At 48.6% G+C, this 18,402-nt stretch overlaps 1 protein-coding gene across 4 annotated transcripts in view; it reads left to right on the top strand.

The window, feature by feature from the left end:
* The window catches only part of arhgap39 (Rho GTPase activating protein 39), a 429,053-nt gene that overhangs the window by 312,258 nt on the left and 98,393 nt on the right, over positions 1-18,402 (top strand). For all 4 annotated transcript variants that reach the window (XM_033041004.1, XM_033040978.1, XM_033040996.1 and 1 more), the window contains one exon: positions 2,566-3,127. In XM_033041004.1, the coding sequence (XP_032896895.1) occupies positions 2,566-3,127 (562 nt within the window). The remainder of the gene's footprint in view (positions 1-2,565; positions 3,128-18,402) is intronic.

Here is an 18,402-nt window from a genome sequence, read left to right as displayed (position 1 = left end):
TCATGGTCGCATTCTGGGAACTAGGCGCGGCCTCATTATGGTCGCCGCGAATTTTTCATAATGTTTAAAAATTAGAATGAAGCCGCCATGGAGAGTAGCGAGAATTCTCGAGCCCTAGGTGGGCCGCCAGGAGGTCCTAGTGGGTTGCCAGGATCTCGAAGGTTCTCTCAGGTTCTTGTAGGTTGTAGCCGGTGCTAACCAGTGAATTTCATTGGCTCATTGGGGAAAGAAAACGCAAGCAGTAGTTTTCAGAACCAAAGATAACCGAGCGGTAATGTTAAATGTCCGCCGAGCTTCACAACCGTATATCTCTGGCTTCTTAAAAATTGTTTCCATTCCTTCTCCCCCCCCCCCCCCCCCTTTTAAAGGACTTACCGTACACTGTGCTTTAGCCGTCTTCATTACAGCGCCAACCTTCCTGTTCATCGCGGTGTGTGTCTGTATCACCTTGGCTTTGCACCGTGTGAATTTCATTCAGACAGCGCTCCCCCCGCTTGCCCTGTCCCCCGCCTGCATAACGGGCTAGTGAAGGAAGCGATGTGTTTGTGTGTTCCACTCTGATAGTCGCCGTTCCAGTTGCCAGTTTTTCAGGCGACTGCCGGCAACTTGACAGTCACTGGCAGTCGCCTAAAAAATCGCACAAGTGGGACAGGCCCTATATTAGGGTGCTGTCTGTACAGAGTTTGTACGTTCTCCCCGTGACCTGCGTGGGTTTGTCTCCGAGATCTTCGTTTCCTCCCACACTCCAAAGACGTGCAGGTTTGTAGGTCAATTGGCTTGGTGTATGTGTAAATTGTCCCTAGTGGGTGTAGGGTAGTGTTAGTGTTCGGGGATCGCTGGTCGGCGCGGACCCGGTGGGCCGAAGGGCCTGTTTCCGCGCTGTATCTCTAAATTAAAGATGAACTATGCACAATTGGAAGGCGTATGCTGAGGGGAAACAGGATCGCAGTGTCAACAAAGCTGAGGCCAAGGAGGATCACGTTGGCTCACAAGAGACATGGAAGAGCTAGGAGAACGGAGGATGAATCAAACAAAGTGTTTGTGTTCAGTGTCTGTGAAGTGTGTGTATTATATTCGGAGCAAGGTGAGTATGTGACCAGCACGGGCTGGAATGTGGGGCAAGAATCTGACTGTCGGAGGAGCTCGACAAGTTGAGCAGGATCTGTGGGGGGAAAATAATTGTTGCCCCTCAAAGTCCTTCAGCAGTTTGTTTTTGGCCCTGCCTTCCTGACACTGATACTGGGTTATTGTTTAAACGCTCGGGCAGCTTACAACCCAACAGTATCAACATTGAATTCTGCCACGTTAAATAACCTCGAAAAACCCCATCCCCCTTCTCTCCCGCTCGCTCCCTCCATCTCCCCCTCCCTTTCCCCCTCCCCATTCTCCCCCACACACCACCTTCCCATTTCACACTCTTTACCTGGACTCGCGCTGACCTCCCCCTCCTCCTATGTTCCCTCCTCCAGCTTCACAATTTGTAACTCTTCAATCCTTCTGTCCCACACCTTTTCTTTTCACCTCCAGCCTTTGTTTCCACCATTTACCTACCAATCCCCCCTCCCCCTATCCCCTATATCCACCTATTACTTGCCCAGGCCTCTCCCCTCTTCCAGCTTTCTCCTCCTCCTCCACCATCAGTCTGAAGGTGGATATCAACCCGGATCGTTGTCTATCCATGGTCCTCATTGATGCTGCCTGAGTTACTCCAGCACTTTCTGACATAAATGTGCAATTTATATGTCTGCTGGCTGAGGTCAGGATAACGCTCCCTCCGAATCGGCAGCAGCAGCCGCTGTCAAATGTTTTCTTTAGGTGGATGATTTGTGAGTCATGTTATTGTGTGTGTTGGTGTGGTCCTTGTTTTACGTGGGTGGAGATCTACTCGAGCAGCTTGTCAAGCAAGCTGCAGTGGAGGTGAAGATGAGAGCACTAATCTGGGACATTTTGTGCTTCAGAGCAAAAGTGTTGGGGTTTGAAACCAGTTCAGAAAATGCTGGAAATACTCAGTGAAAGCCCTGTCCCACGGTACGAGTTCATTCAAGAGCTCTCCCGAGTTTGCCCTGAATCGAACTCGGAGATTTACGGTAATGGCCACTCGTCGGTACTCGGGGCTCTCGTGGACATTTTTCAACATGTTGAAAAATCTTCACGGGTCTTCCCGTGCTTACCTGCCGTTAGCGAGTCTTCCCGAGTACCTGCCGTAGCGTTATGAGCGCTAAGAGACGTCCCCGAGCTCCGACGTACCCGCTACGTTCATTCTCCGTGCTTACCACGAGTTTGATTTTTTTTCAACTCGGGAGAGCTCTTGGAATGAACTCGTACCGTGGGACAGGGCTTAGAGTCTCACACCATCGGTGAGGAGAGAAACAATTGGTCATGTTTCAAGTCCGTCTTGTCACCAGGGCAAATGGTTAACTATCCTTGGTCTCTGCGGATGCTAACCGACCTGCTGTGCGGACTGGAATGGTTTCTCAGTGGGAACGCGGGGTATGCAGATGGGAGCTGTCAGGTTCTCTGAAAGGTTCTCTGAAAGACTGATGATTCATTTCTCTTCCCCCGCAGTCGGAGGACCTGGGCACGTGCAGCCAGTACGATGTAGGAAGGCAGAGCCGGAGCATGATGCCCAGCGCCAGCTGTGTCTTCCCCGGCTTCATGCTGAGGAAGCCCTCGTCGGAGACGGACATCGAGAACTGGGCCTCCAAGCACTTCAACAAGCACACGCAGGGCATCTTCCGCCGCAAGGTGTCCATCGCCAACATGCTGGCCTGGAGCAGCGAGTCCATCAAGAAGCCCATGATCATGACCGCCGATCGCAGCGTGAAGAAGGAGGCGTGCGAGGTCTTCAAGCTCATCCAGATGTACATGGGGGACCGGCGGACCAAGGCCGATCAGCTCAACGTGGCCCTGGAGATCGCCACCAAGGGCTGGAGCATGCAGGGCCTGAGGGACGAGCTCTACATCCAGCTGTGCCGGCAGACCACGGAAAACTTTCGATACGAGAGCCTGGCCCGCGGCTGGGAACTGATGGCCATCTGCCTGGCCTTCTTCCCCCCCACCCCCAAGTTCCACTCCTACCTGGAAGGCTACATCTACAGGCACATGGACCCCCTCAATGACGCTAAAGGTAAGCCTCTGCTAACCCCAACATCTCTCAACTCAGATCACAACAAACCTTATTCATTACTTCATAAGTGATGGGAGTGGAATTAGGCCATTCGGCCCATCAAGTCTACTCCGCCATTCAAATGTGGCTGACCTATCTTTCCCTCTCAACCCCATTCTCCTGCCTTCTCCCCATAACCCCTGACACCCGTACTAATCAAGAATCTGTCTATCTCTGTCTGAAAAATATCCATTGACGGCCTCCACAGCCGTCTGTGGCAATGAATTCCACAGATTCACCACCCTCTGACTAAAGAAATTCCTCCTCATCTCCTTTCTAAAAGGACAACCTTTAATTCTGAGGTAACACACTGGTGGAAACATCCCCTCCACATCCACTCTGTCCAGGCCTTATTAAATGCTCTCTAAAGTGCACAGTGCACTAAAAGTAGCATTCAAATCTCAAATGACAGGTAGCTACAAATCTCGGCCGCACCCCACATCTTGTCCCCGTCCTCTCTCCCCTGTGCCCACATGAACACCACATATTACGCTTGGCAAGCCTACAACCCAACGGTGAACTTTGAACTCTTCAATTTTAGATGACCACAAAACCCTCCCACTCTTCATTCTTCCAAAACACGCCCCCACCCCTTTATCCATCCCCTCTCCTGTGCCCCACCTGGACACATTTCCCCCCTTCCACCTTCCTCTAGCCTCACAGTTTGCAACAAAGATCCTATAGCGGAGCAAGATAGACCACTCCTGCTATATACAATGGGCTGACGTGTAGTACGCAACGGAGTACATCCATTTCAGTAACCCGACCCGACCCGACTCACAGTGTAATCAACGTTGCGGGGGAACAGCTTGTGTTAATAAATTATAATTCTGAAAATGAGGAGAAGATTTTTAACAAAATAACTTTTATTTTTACGAGGATGTTTCCGTAACCGGCTTCCGTCTCCGCACTCGTATCTTTGCTCCGCTATGATGGGATCTTTGGTGCGGAGACGGAAGCCGGTTACGTAAATGGGGCCGAAAATGACCCATGAATCTGCCCATGACCGTACTACGTCTTTTTGGTCGCGTGGACCATCTTGCTCGCTATAGGATCTTTGGTTGACAACTCTTCAATCCATTTGTCTCGCATCTTCTGTCTCTTCCTCCCTGGCCTTTGTCCACCAGCAGCTGCCTATCAAAAACCCCCTCCTCACCTGTGCCGACCTGTTACCTGTCTAGTTTTTGTCTCGCCCCACCTCTCTTTCAGCTTTATTCCCCCCACCACCCCCCCCCCCCCCCCCACAACCACAATCAGTCTGAAGAAGGGCCCCCTCCAGAAACGTCACCTAGCCATGCTCTCCAAGATGCAGCCCGACCCGCGGAGTTACTGAAGGTATCGTACACGGTTAATACGAAACTGAGGACCGACTTTCTCACTCAGAGGGTGGTGGGTGTATGGAACAAGCTGCCAGGGGAAGTATGTAGGACGGAACTGCAGATGCTGGTTTAAACCCGATAAGACACAAAATGCTGGAGTAACTCAGCGGGACATGCAGCTTCTCTGGACAGCAGGAATAGGTGACGTTTCAGGTCGAGAGCCTTGTTCGGACTGAAGAAGGGTGTTGACCCGAAACGTCACCCATTCCTTCTCTCCAGAGATGCTGCCTGTCCCGCTGAGTTACTCCAGCATTTAGTGCCTATCTGCCAGAGGATGTAGTTGAGGCAGGTACTGTAAAAGCATTCAAAAGATAATTGTACAGGTATATGGATATAGAAACATAGAAAATAGATGCAAGAGTAGGCCATTCGGCCCTTCGAGTCAGCATCGCCATTCATTGTGATCATGGCTGATCATCCCCAATCAATAACCCGTGCCTGCCTTCTCCCCATATCCCTTGATTCAACTAGCCCCTAGAGCTCTATCTAACTCTCTCTTAAATCCATCCAGTGACTTGGCCTCCACTGTGGCAGGGAATTCCACAAATTCACAACTCTCTGGGTGAAAAAGCTTTTTCTCACCTCAGTCCTGAATGGCCTCCCCTTTATTCTAAGACAGTGGCCCCTGGTTCTGGACTCGCCCAACATTGGGAAAATCTTTCCTGCATCTAGCCTGACCAGTCCTTTTACAATTTTATATGTTTCTATAAGATCACCCCTCATCCTTCTATGAAGGGGTGAGAGGGATATGAAGGGTCGGGAGGGATCTGGGCCAAACGTGGGCAAGTGGGACTGGGTTAGATGGGGCCTCTTGGTCTGCGTGGACAAGTTGGGCCGAAGGCCTGTTTCTGTGCTCTGACTCATTTTAGTCCACACATTACGTTACCTCTACCAGCTCCATCAACGTTAGCTCTCCATATTATTTATCATACACTGGCTGTTGGCAATGCTTTATGCTTTAATATCAAATGTAAGCAGTCTTCTACATAGATACGTAACAACTGATCCCAGACCAGCTGCTCCAGTATGTCCCCCAAATTGGGATGGGGGTGGGGGGGGAGGGTGTAGAGCAGGGGGAATTCAGGCCTACTTTTGATCGATTGATTGAAAGATACAGAATGGACGCAGTTGGGGGTCCTTGTTCATCAGTCAGTGAAAGTAAGCATGCAGGTACAGCAAATGGCATGTTGGCATTCATAACACGAGGAGTTGAGTATAGGAGCAAAGAGGTCCTTCTGCAGTTGTACAGGGCCCTAGTGAGACCACACCTGGAGTATTGTGTGCAGTTTTGGTCCCCTAATTTGAGGAAGGACATTCTTGCTATTGAGGGAGTGCAGCGTAGGTTTTCAAGGTTAATTCCCAGGATGGCGGGACTGTCATGTGCTGAGAGAATGGAGCGGCTGGGCTTGTACACTCTGGAATTTAGAAGGATGAGAGGTGATCTTATTGAAACATATAAGATTATAAAGGGTTTGGACACGCTAGAGAAAGGAAACATGTTCCTGATGTTGGGGGAGTCCAGAACCAGGGGCCACAGTTTAAGAATAAGGGGTAAGCCATTTAGAACAGAGATGAGTAAACACTTTTTCACTCGGAGAGTTGTGAGTCTGAGTCTGCCTCAGAGGGTGGTGGAGGCCGGTTCTCTGGATACTTTCAAGAGAGAGTTAGATAGGGCTCTTAAAGATAGCGGAGTCAGGGGACATGGGGAGAAGGCAGGAACGGGGTACTGATTGGGGATGATCAGCCATGATCACATTGAATGGCGGTGCTGGCTCGAAGGGCTGAATGGCCTACCTATTTTCTATTGTCTATTGTCTAAACATGGACCAGAAAGTCCATGTTTAATAGCAAAAATCTGTAGTGTCTGAAAATCTGAAATAATGACATACCCAGAGAGAGAAACAAAGTCAACAGCTAACATGACTTCTGTTTCTTGCGAGTCATGAGCTAGCTGACCTGCCGAGTACTTCCAGTATCCCCTGCTCCCTGTTTACTGATGACCGCAGGTGAGGTTCGAATGAGTGCTCTTGACATCAAGGCAACATTTGCACCATGAAGGAAACGGAATAAAAAGTGAGACTAAGCGCAGGCTTGGCGATCGCTTCGCCGAACCCCTCCGCTCGGTTCGCAATAACCAACCTGATCTCCCTGTGGCTCAGCACTTCAACTCCCCCTCCCATTCCGAATCCGACCTTTCTGTCCTGGGTCTCCTCTATGGCCAGAGTGAGGATCACCGGAAATTGGAGGAGCAGCACCTCATATTCCGCTTGGGCAGTCTGCACCCCAGTGGCATAAACATTGACTTCTCTAATTTCAGGTCGTCCTTACTGTCTCCTCCCCTTCTCAGCCCTCTGGCTCCTCCTCTTCCTTTCTTCTTCCCGCCCCCCCGCCCACCCTCACATCAGTCTGAAGAAGAGTTTTGGTCCGAAACGTTGCCTATTTCCTGCGTCCCATAGATGCTGCCTCACCCGCTGAGTTTCTTCAGCATTTTTGTCTACCTTCGATTTTCCAGCACCTGCAGTTCCTTCGTGAACATGAATAAAAAGCAATGTAGGAACCAACAGAAGCGGTTATAGGTCATAGAACAGAACAGTACAACACTGGAACAGGCCCTTCGGCCCACAATGTCTGTGCCGAACATGATGCCTAGACCAACTCTTATCTGCCTGCACATAATCCATATCCCTGCGTATCCATGTACCTCTCCCAGCAGGCAAATGGTACAGAAGTGTGAAAACACCCACCTGCAGATTCAGGGACAGTTCCTTCCCAGCTGTTATTAGGCAACTGAATCATCCTACCACAACCAGAGAGCAGTGCTGAACTACTATCCACCTCATTGGAGACCCTCGGACTATCCTTGATCAGACTTTGCTGGCTTTACCTTGCACTGAACGTTATTCCCTTATCTTGCCTCGATACACTGTAAATGGCTGGATAGTAATCATGTATTGTCTTTCTGCTGATATGATAGCACGTAACAAATGCTTTTCACTCTACCTCGGTGTACGTAACAATAAACTACACTGTAACTGTGCCTATCTAAAAGTCCCTTCAACACCACTATCGTATCTGCTTCCACCACCACTTCTGGCACCACGTTCCAGGCCCCCACCACATCAAACTTGTCCTGCACATGTCCTGTGAACTTTGTCCCTTTCACCTTAAAGCTATGCCCTGGAGTATTTGATATTTCTATCCTGGGCCGTGCAACTGAGCCAGGGTTGGTGCTTTGCTCAAAGGCCATTTGTTCAGCTTCACAGAAATCAGGTTCGGTGGTTCAGCACAAGGTTCAACTCCACTTGCCAGTACTGGGATAAAGAGACGGAAAATGCAGCAAGACCTGGGCAACGCTGAAGCACAGGCCTGGAGAAGGGTTCCATCCCGAAATGTCCCCTATCCAAGTTCCCCACAGATGCTGCATGACCCACTGAATGACTCCAGCACTCTGTCCTCTTTGTTAGTCGGCATAGTGTCACAGCGATAGAACTGGTGCCGGGTTCACATTTACAGACTGCTGTCTGTGCAGAGTTTGTACCGTCTCTCCGTGACCGCGTGGGTTTTCTCCGAGTGCTCCGGTTTCCTCCCACGTCCCAAAGACGTGCGGGTTTGTAGGTTAATTGGCTTCGGTAAAAATCGAAAATTATCCCTAGTGTGTAGGATAGTGTTAGTGTATGGGGATCGCTGGTCGGCGCAGACTCAGTGGGCCGAAGGGCCTGTTTCCTTGCTGGATCTCTAAAGTCTACAGTAAATCTGCAGTTCCTTCACTGTAGGTTCCCTTGAAGCTGTGTTTCAGTGCAGGGATTCCCTGCCAAACAGTATCATTGCATCACCTCCATCAGAGGTTCAGTGCTTCAACACCACCTTCTCAAAGAGCAATTAGGAAAGGAAACTAAATGCTCGCTGTACCTGCATCTCGTAAATGAACGTGAAGATCTAATATCCATTCATTAAGACTTCAGCTTAGCATTTGCTTCCTCGAGCTAGAGAAGTCGTCTTTGTAAACGTCCGCATTGTGTAATGAGGAGCATAATAATCGAAGACAAGGCTGGAGGATTCAAAGCCTCTGCTTCCACCTCATCTGATCAGATCGTTAATGCAAGCATCGGTTGAGTCCTTGTTTATAACTAATTCCGCATTCAGCCTCTAAGCATTTTCAATTTTAATTGCTCGCCGAGAAGGCGGCATTCGGAGAAGGCAGGGTGGTTTAACGGGAGCTGTAATCCCACACATATCATCACCTATCATTGAGATGACGGATTTTCAGGGCCGTGGAGTCTTGCATCATACATCACGTCCCATGACTTGTTCACTCACGCTCCACTCTCACTGCTCATGTAGGTTGTTGCAATAGCTCTGCCTTCAGTCACTAGTTAAATCATTTATTCAAGTACGAGAAGCAGGACTCATTTTCCATTCAGTCTCCAGAACGTTTCTCCATTAACGTTGCAGAAAGAAAGCAGTTTTAATAATTGATTTGGTGCGAGTTTATAAATCTGCCTCTCTTTGGCACATTGTATCCACCAGGTTGAGGAATGTTAAGACCCAGGCATGGAGCACCTTATGGTGACCCGAAACGTCACCTATTCCTTTTCTCCAGAGATGCTGCCTGACCCACTGAGTTACCCCAGCTTTTTGTGCCTATTTCCAGTAACCACTCACCTGCCGAACAGCATGCCAACAAGTGCCTACTGTATACTGTAGTTGTGCCCATCAGCTTGGCATCTAGGATTAAGGAGAAGCCCAAGGTATTCTGTGAATACATTAGGAGTCAGTGGCAGAGTTGCAGCCCCACAGCGCCAGGGACCTGGGTTCCATCCTGACTACGGGAGCTGCCTGCACGGAGTTTGTACGTTCTCCCTGTGACCATGTGGGTTTTCTCCGGGTGTTCCGGTTTCCTCCCGTACTCCAAAGACGTGCAGTACAGGTTTGTAGGTTATTTGGCATTGGTAAAAATTGTAAATTGTTCGTAATGTATAGGATAGTGCTAGTGTGCGGGGATCGCGAGCGGATCAGCACAGATTCAGTGGGCCGTAGGGCCAGTTTCCGCGCTGTATCTTTCCAAAGGAAGCGAGTAGTTAGGGAAAGGGTAGGTCCACTCAAAGACAAAGGTGGGAATTTACACAGAGCCTCAGGAAATGGATGAGATCCTGGACTGAGGACTCTGCACTGGTGTTCACCCAGGATGGTGGTGTGACTGGGTATCAGTGAGCTGAGGGCTTGTTCCTGTGCTGCGCTGCTCCATGTTCAATGTCCCAGCAACGTCACTCCATGAGAGTCTTTAGTCGTACCAACACGTTACATCCGGCACTCTGTGGATCTCAGCTCCGTGAAGATAACTGCTCCTGCTGGTTACCCGCTTGAGGACCGAGTAGATAAACACAACCTAAAGGGCCTGTCCCACTTTCACGACCTAATGCACGACCTCTGCCGAGTTTGCCCTTGACTCATACTCGCAGCATGGTCGTCACGAGGTCGTAGGAGGTCGTAGGTTAGGTCGTAGCAGGTCGTGATGCTAGTCGTAGGTACTCGTGGCATCAAGTAGGTGGGGGCGATTTTCTAGCCTGATGAAAAATGTCCACAAGTAAAAAGGTTGTGAATTAGGTCATGAAAGTGGGACAGACCCTTTAGACAAGAAGGCAGCTTTTCAGGAGTGTCCTGAGATATGAGAACAGAAAGCGGGGGCAGGTGTAGGACTTGGGAAATGGCAGCCAGTGGCTTTACTAGGAACCTGCCCGGCAACGTTTTCACACAGAGTGCAGTGGGTGTATGGAACCAGCTGCCAGAGGAGGTAGACATAAAAAGCTGGAGTAACACAGCGGGACAGGCAGCGTCTCTGGAGAGAAGGAATGGGCGACGTTTCTTGTCGAGACCCTTCTTCAGAAGGCTGAAGAAGGATCTCGACCCAAAATGTTGCCCCTTCCCTGAAGAAGAGTCTCAACCCGAAACGTCACTCATTCCTTCTCTCCAGAGATGCTGCCTTTCACGCTGAGTTACTCCAGTATTTTGTGTCTACCTTCAATTTAACCCAACATCTGCAGTTCTTTCTTACACATTTTGCCAGAGGAGGTAGTTGAGACAGGTACTATGTATAACAGCATTAAAGGACATTCGGACAGGTACATGGATAGGAAAGCTTTAGAAGGATATGGTACAAATGCGGGCAGCTGGGACCAGTGTAGATGGGGCACCTTGGTCGGTGTGGGCAAGTTGGGCCGAAGGGCCTGCTTCGTGCTGTATGACTTTGTGTCCTAACTTATTCCAAATCCCATTCTGCCACAAACCTCACACCCTTGTGGACCTTTAGTTAACAATAGACAATAGACAATAGGTGCATGAGTAGGCCATTCGGCCCTTCGAGCCAGCACCGCCATTCAATGTAATCATTGCTGATAATCCATTATCAGTACCCCGTTCCTGCCTTCTCTCCATATCCCTTAACTCCGCTATCCATAAGAGCTTTATCTAGCTCTCTCTTGAAAGTATTCAGAGAACCAGCATCCACCACCCTCTGAGGCAGAGAATTCCACACACTCACAACTCTCTGTGTGAAATGTTTTTCCTCACCTCTGTTCTAAATGGCTTACCACTTATTCTTAAACTATGGCCCCTGATTCTGGACTCCCCCAACATCGGGAACATGTTTCCTGCCTCTAGCGTGTCCAAACTCTTAATAATCTTATATGTTTCAATAAGACACCCTCTCATCCTTCTAAATTCCAGAGTATATAAGCTCAACCACTCCAATCTTTCAGCATATGACAGTCCCGCCATCCCGGGAATTAACCTTGTGAACCTACGCTGCACTCCTTCAATAGCAAGAATGTCCTTCCTCAAGTTTGGAGACCAAAACGTAACATAACGATAACTCCGCTATCCACGCTGTATGACTATGACTCTGTGTGACTCTAGGTGGTTGGGTTTACAGAGTGGGGAGTGGGCGGGAGAGTGAGTGCTGGGCAGGGGTGCAGCGGGATTGTCAAGTCTCAAGCTGTGGATGTTAAAGCCAGCCACTTGTTTCTTCTGCAAACGGCCCTGAGTAACGAAGAGGGAGTGCCGGCACTCTGGCAGGGGCTACGCTTTTGCCCATCTGCTTTCTCCGACTGGGAAGCATCCTTGAAATCATTCTGTTGACTATTTGTTCCAAGCGAGGAGCAAGGCATTTGCAGATTGCAAACGCTTTGTGTCACCTGCGACCTCTGGCTTTCTAGAATGTAAACTACACAGCGTGTGGAGATTTGGACTGGAAGCTGAAACAGCAAGCTCTGCTTTTCCACGTTGCGAGGCCGCTACCTGGAATGCAATGTCTATTTTTAATTTTTACCGTAACTTGTAACTGGTAAATGTAAGAACATTTCAGCAGCAAATTGGAAGGGGATCGATTGCTTCTGACCGCGATTCTGTGATCTGCCTCTCCTTTGTTCTCAGCTCTGATCTTCACACTGGCTGCTCCATTTCTCACAATGAAATCGTGATCTGTAAAACAATGAAAAATCAATGGGTTGCAGCTGCCTGGGACCCCTTGACTGAGTGTTAAAATCAATTTTGTTCCTTGTCCTTGAAGGAAGAAAAGCCTTTCAGGTAGTCAATGCTCAACATCTTTGCAAGCTTGCAGCTCCGAGGCAAAGGACGAGGCCAAGCTTAACTGTTTCATTGCTGTAAGGGAATTTGATTTCATCGCTGAATTTTCCTCCATTTAGTCCGTGACGTGTGTTTTTATGCCTGCTGTGGCTTTGTTGTAACGCTGTCATCCCTACGCCCAGAGGTTGTGACTCCCAGTCCCGCCGAGCGTGCACTGAATAGCATTCAGGTAGAAATGGTGCAGAGAATATTTACAAGGATGTTGCCAGGATTCGAGGGACTGAGCTACAGGGAGAGGTTGGGCAGCATTATTTCTTCGAGCACAGGAGAATGCAGCGTGATCTTGCAGAGGCGTATAAAATCACGAGGGGAATAGATAGGGTCAATGCAGTCTTTTACCAAGCACCAGAGGACATGGCTTTAAGGTGAGAGGGGCAACATTTAATAGGAACCTGAGGGGCAACTTTTTCACTCAGACAGTGGCAGGTGTGTGGAACAAACTGCCAGAGGAGGTAGTTGAGGCAGTTACTATAACAACATTTAAGAGGCATTTGGACAGGTATGTGGATAGGAAAGGTTTAGAGGGATATGGGCTAAACACGGGCAAATGGGACTAGTTTAGATGGGGCATCCTGGTCAGCTTGGACAAGTTGGGTCGAAGGGCCTGTTTCTGTGCTGTACGACTCTATGAATGGTCAAAGTTATCTTTCTTATGCAATAGATGTAAGACATTTTACCTGCCAAATTAAGGTAAAATATCACGTGACATCATTTCAAACAAGAATGTGGAGGAGTTTGTCTGGTGCCGCGATTAATATTCATTCACAATCATTTTCTCGCAGTGGCTGGGTCTATACCTCTGGCTCTCCCTCCCCAACAACACTTCACTAGAAGAACAGTCCGGCAGAGGGAGGTTGAGTGGGCTGGGTCTCTATTCCTTGGAGCACAGCGCGATGAGGGGTGATCTTATAGAGGTGTACAAAATCAAAAGAGGAACTGATTGGGTAGACGCACAGAGTCTCTAGCCCAGAGTAGGGGAATCGAGAACCAGCGGACCTCGGTTTAAGGAGAGGTGGGAGAGATTTAATGGGAAACTGAGGGGTAACTCTTTTATACAAGGGGTGGGTGGTGTATGGAACGAGCTGCCAGAGGAGGTAGCTGAGGCATGTGCAGTAGTTTCACAAAGCAGCCAGCTCAGTGGCATCTTCTCAAGTGTAGTACTGACGGACAATCAATGTCCTCGACAATCATGTCCAGATCCTGAATTTAAAAAAAAAAATCAATTCTGGGTCTCTTTGCAAAGTTCCCCCCGCCATGGGTACCACTGCTCCATGGTCGGATAGTCGGCGACTAAACCGTCTCCCCCACCTGGTTTGCCAGGTGAGGAGGGGGCTGTGGACCAAAACCAAGACCTGTCAAAGGGCGGATGAGCTCCTAGCGAGCCAACGGCCATCCACACTTCAGTAGAAGTTGCGATCACTGTCGTACGTGGCATTGTAAGGAATGATGATAAAACACACACACACACCAAAATCCTGTACTTCCAGCGGCGGAAGTCCGCAGGAACTGGAGGACAGAGATGTGTGGTGCGTCCGTCACCGTTTCCGTCGGATACCAGCGCCACTGCGTTGCTAATGTTTACAACGATGATGAATGAATGAATGAATGAATTTGCAGCTCAACTGGGGTATTCATCAAAGTGTACCCCCATCTTGTATCTGCTCTCCCAGATCTCTCCCTGGTGCAAGAGACCACACCGTGAGCACTGAATGTAATGTAGTAAACCCTCTTCCATAAGCTCCTAAGTAATTTGGGCAGAAGTAGGCAATTTGGCCCATTGAGTCTACTCCACCATTCAGTCATGGCGGATCAATCTTTCCCTCCCGACCCCATTCTCCTGCTTTCTCCCCATAACCCTTGACACCGGTACAAATCAATCTCCGCCTTAAAAAAACCCAATGACTTGGCCTCCACCACCGTCTGCGAATAAATTCCACAGATTCACCGCCATCTGACTGAAGAAATTACTCCTCATTTCCTCTATAAAGGTGCACCCTTCCCTATGATTGCCCCAACCCTCCCTTGTCGTTCCCTCCTCTTTTCCCTGTCCCCCTTCCGGATTCACACCCACGTCAGGAGTAGCTCACATACAACCTAGTGGTATCAATTCCGCTTTTTTTTCTTTTTTATTTGTATCAAAAATAATTTATTTAATTACGATCACGAAGCAAAAACAAAACTGCGGTGACACACCCACCACCATAGCACAAAATCACCAAATTATCTAGACACTAAATTTCTAAACAACCATGTTACAATCAAAGATCCTATAGCGGAGCAAGATAGACCACTCCTGCTAAATGCAATGGGCTGACGTGTAGTACGCAACGGAGCGGAACCTGGGCCTTTTTTTCATCCATTTCAGTAACCCGACACGACCCGACCCGACCCGACTCGCAGTGTAATCAACGTTGCGGGGGAACAGTTTGTGTTAATAAATTATAATTCTGAAAAGAATTACCAAATAGCTTTTATTTTTACGAGGATGTTTCTGTAACCGGCTTCCGTCTCCGCACTAGTATCTTTTCTCCGATATGGGATCTTTGGTGCGGAGACGGAAGCCAGTTACGGAAATATGGCCGAAAATTACCCATGAATCTGCCCATGACCGTACTACGTCTTTTTCATCGAGTGGTCTATCTTGCTCGCTAGAGGATCTTTGGTTACAATCCTTACAAATATATTTAATAAGTACTGTACAACTATGTCCCTCTCTAACACCACCCGGGCACAGACATAACCCCTGTAAAGGGGCAAGCATCTGGCTGGGGCAAAGTCCTCTTCCGCCTGGCACCATGACTCGCAGATGGCCAGCTTGGCCAGGCCATGAATTCTGCTTGGGCAGCTTACAACCTAACGGTATGGACATTGAATGCTCCAAATTTTAAGTAATTAACCTACAAACAACCCTTCCTTCCACTACAATACCCCCCCCCCCCCCCCCCCCCCCCCGTTTAACAAGTGCCGCACCTTGGTTTGCATCAAATTCCCTCCTTGCATCTCAGTTCCTTCCTCAGGCTTCACACTTCACACCTCTTCTATCCTTATCTCACACATATCTGTCTTTCCGTACCTGGCCTTTGTCCAACCATCTGCCAACCTAAAAAAACACCTATATCCACCAGGCCCCTCTGCTTCTCTAGCTTGTCTAGCTTTCTCCCCCCCCCCCCCCACAATCAGACTGAAAAAGGGTCCCGTCTCAAAACGTCACCTACCCATGTCCTCCACAGATGCTGCCTGACCCGCTGAGTTACTCCAGCACTCTTTGAAGGTCCCCTAATTTGAGGAAGGACATTCTTGCTATTGAGGAAGTGCAGCGCAGGTTTACAAGGTTAATTCCCGGGATGGCAGGACTGAAAGAATGGAGCAGGGCTTGTACACTCTGGAGTTTAAAAGGATGAGAGGAGATCTCATTGAAACATATAAGATTGTTAAGGGCTTGGAAACACTAGAGGCAGGAAACTTGTTCCCGATGTTTTTGGAGTCCAGAACTAGGGGCCACAGTTTAAGAATAAGGAGTAAGCCATTTAGAACGGAGACGAGGAAACACTTTTTCTCGAGTAGGAATGGCCTACTCCTGCACCTATTGTCTATTGTCTATGTCTTTCTTTTTGCCCCTCTCATCTTAAAACTATGTCCTCGAGTATTTGATTTTTCCTTAGTGGAAAAAAGGTTATGACTGTCTGGAACTCTCTAATCCAACTCATAACTGGCAGACGCACAGCGCCACGTACCCGATACTCACCCTCACGTATCCATCAACATTCATAGCAGTCTGAGGGGTGACCTTGTAAAGGTGGATACAATCGTGAGGGGCAGAGGTGAGGTGAATGGTCACATTGATATCCCCAGGGTAGGGGAGTCTAAAGATTCAAGGTGGGAGGGGAATGATTCACCTGAGGGACAAGAGGGTGGTGGATACGTGGCAAGAGGTACCAAAGGAGATGGTCGAGGTGGGTACAATTCAGTACAGTCTGCAGAAGGGTTTCGACCCAAAACGTCACCCATTCCTTCTCTCCATAGATGCTGCCTGTCCCGCTGAGTTACTCCAGCATTTTGTGTCTATCTTAGATGTAATCCGGCATCTGCAGTTCCTTTCCACACACTAAAGATTTAGAAGGATAGGTGTCAAATGTCTGCCACCACCCGTCTGCTCAAGAAGCCAATCTATAGGATCCAATAACCCATGTTTCCATTTTATCAACCAAATTCCAGTATCCATCGGAGGAAGAATTAATATTGGTTCTGGTATCAGTTTCTTATTAACACATGTATAGAGATACTGTGAAAAATGTTGTTTTGTTTGCTATCCGGTCAAATCATACCACACATGAGCACAACAGGCAGGGCAGGAGGACAGAGTACAGAATATAGCCAGACACCCGCAGAGAAAGTGCAGGTTAAAAAAAATGCGAGGGCGTAACAAGGTAGATTGGAAGATAGGAATTGATCCTTAACGTTGAAGATCTGATAGCAGTGGGGAAGAAGCTTTTTCTGAATCTGTGTTGTACGTGCTTTCAAGCTTTTGTATCCTTGTGCCCAACGGGAGAGTGGGGGGGGGGAGTGGGAAGGACCGGAGTGTGAATGGTCCTTGCTTACGTTGGCTGCGTTCCTGAGGCAGCATGAGGTGTAGATGGGAATCAGTGGAGGGAAGTCTGGTCTGTGTAATAGACTGGGCTACATCTACAACTCTCTACAATTTCTTGCAGTCTTGGGCAGAGCAGTTGCCAAACCGAGTGGTGATGCATCCGGATGGGACGAGATCTACGGTGTATTTGTGGATCTGGGGGTCCTTGTACATCAGTCTATAAAAGTAAGCATGCAGGTACAGCAGGCAGTGAAGAAAGTGAATGGCATGTTGACCTTTATAACAAGAGGAATCAAATATAGGAGCAAAGAGGTCCTTCTGCAGTTGTACAGAGCCCTAGTGAGACCACACCTGGAGTATTGTGTGCAGTTTTGGTCCCCTAATTTGAGGAAGGACATTCTTGCTATTGAGGGAGTGCAGCGTAGGTTTACAAGGTTAATTCCCGGGATGGCGGGACTGTCATATGCTGAGAGAATGGAGCAGCTGGGCTTGTACACTCTGGAGTTTAGAAGGATGAGAGGGCATCTCATTGAAACATATAAGATTGTTAAGGGCTTGGACACGCTAGAGGCAGGAAACATGTTCTCGATGTTGGGGGAGTCCAGAACCAGGGGCCACAGTTTAAGAATAAGGAGTAAGACATTTAGAACAGAGACGAGGAAACACTTTTTCTCACAGAGAGTGGTGAGTCTGTGGAATTCTCTGCCTCAGAGGGCGGTGGAGGCCGGTTCTCTGGATGCTTTCAAGAGAGAGCTAGATAGGGCTCTTAAAAATAGCAGTCATGGGGATATGGGGAGAAGGCAGGAACGGGGTACTGATTGGGGATGATCAGCCATGATCACATTGAATGGTGGTGCTGGCTCGAAGGGCCGAATGGCCTACTCCTGCACCGATTGTCTATTGAAGTAGAGGTGAAGGCGTGCTTTCTTGAACGTATCATCCACGTGGTTGGACCAGGTCAAATTGTTGGCGATATTCACACATTTAGTTTGTTTCCTTTGGGGGGAAAAAGCTTCATGTTGATGCCTTTCAAGATAGTGAGCACATCACGGCCATTGTGGATGAGACTGGTTGCTGGCTGTGTCGGAGGGCTCAAATACCCGGGGGGGTGAGTTTAAAACGAGGACAATAAGAACAAGTGTGTGGATTGAATTAGAGAAGTAGATATTTCATGTAGAGGTAATTAATGTTTCATACGCAATTGGTGTGCGACAATGCTGAGAACTATATTCTGCTCTATCCCGCACACACAAACCAAACTCCCTTCCACTGACTCCGTTTATACCTTACACTGCCTCAGCAAGGCCAGCAGCATAATCAAGGACACGTCACACCCTGGCCACTCCCATCAGGCAAAAGGTATAGAAGTGTGAAAACGCACACCTCCAGATTCAGGCACAGTTTCTACCCAGCTGTTATCAGGCAACTGAATCATCCTACCACAACCAGAGAGCAGCGCTGAACTACTATCTACCTCATTAGTGACCCTGGGACTATCCTTGATCGGACTTTGCTGGCTTTACCTTGCATTAAACATTATTCCCTTATCATGTAATTATCATTGTAAATGGCTCAATTGTAATCATGTATTGTCTTTCTGCTGACTGGATAGCACGCAACAAATGCTT

The sequence above is a fragment of the Amblyraja radiata genome, chromosome 2 (genome assembly GCF_010909765.2).
Source record: "Amblyraja radiata isolate CabotCenter1 chromosome 2, sAmbRad1.1.pri, whole genome shotgun sequence".
Classification (NCBI taxonomy): Eukaryota; Metazoa; Chordata; class Chondrichthyes; order Rajiformes; family Rajidae; genus Amblyraja; species Amblyraja radiata.
Note: the sequence above shows the minus strand (reverse complement) of the source record. Positions and strands in the feature narration are given on the sequence as shown.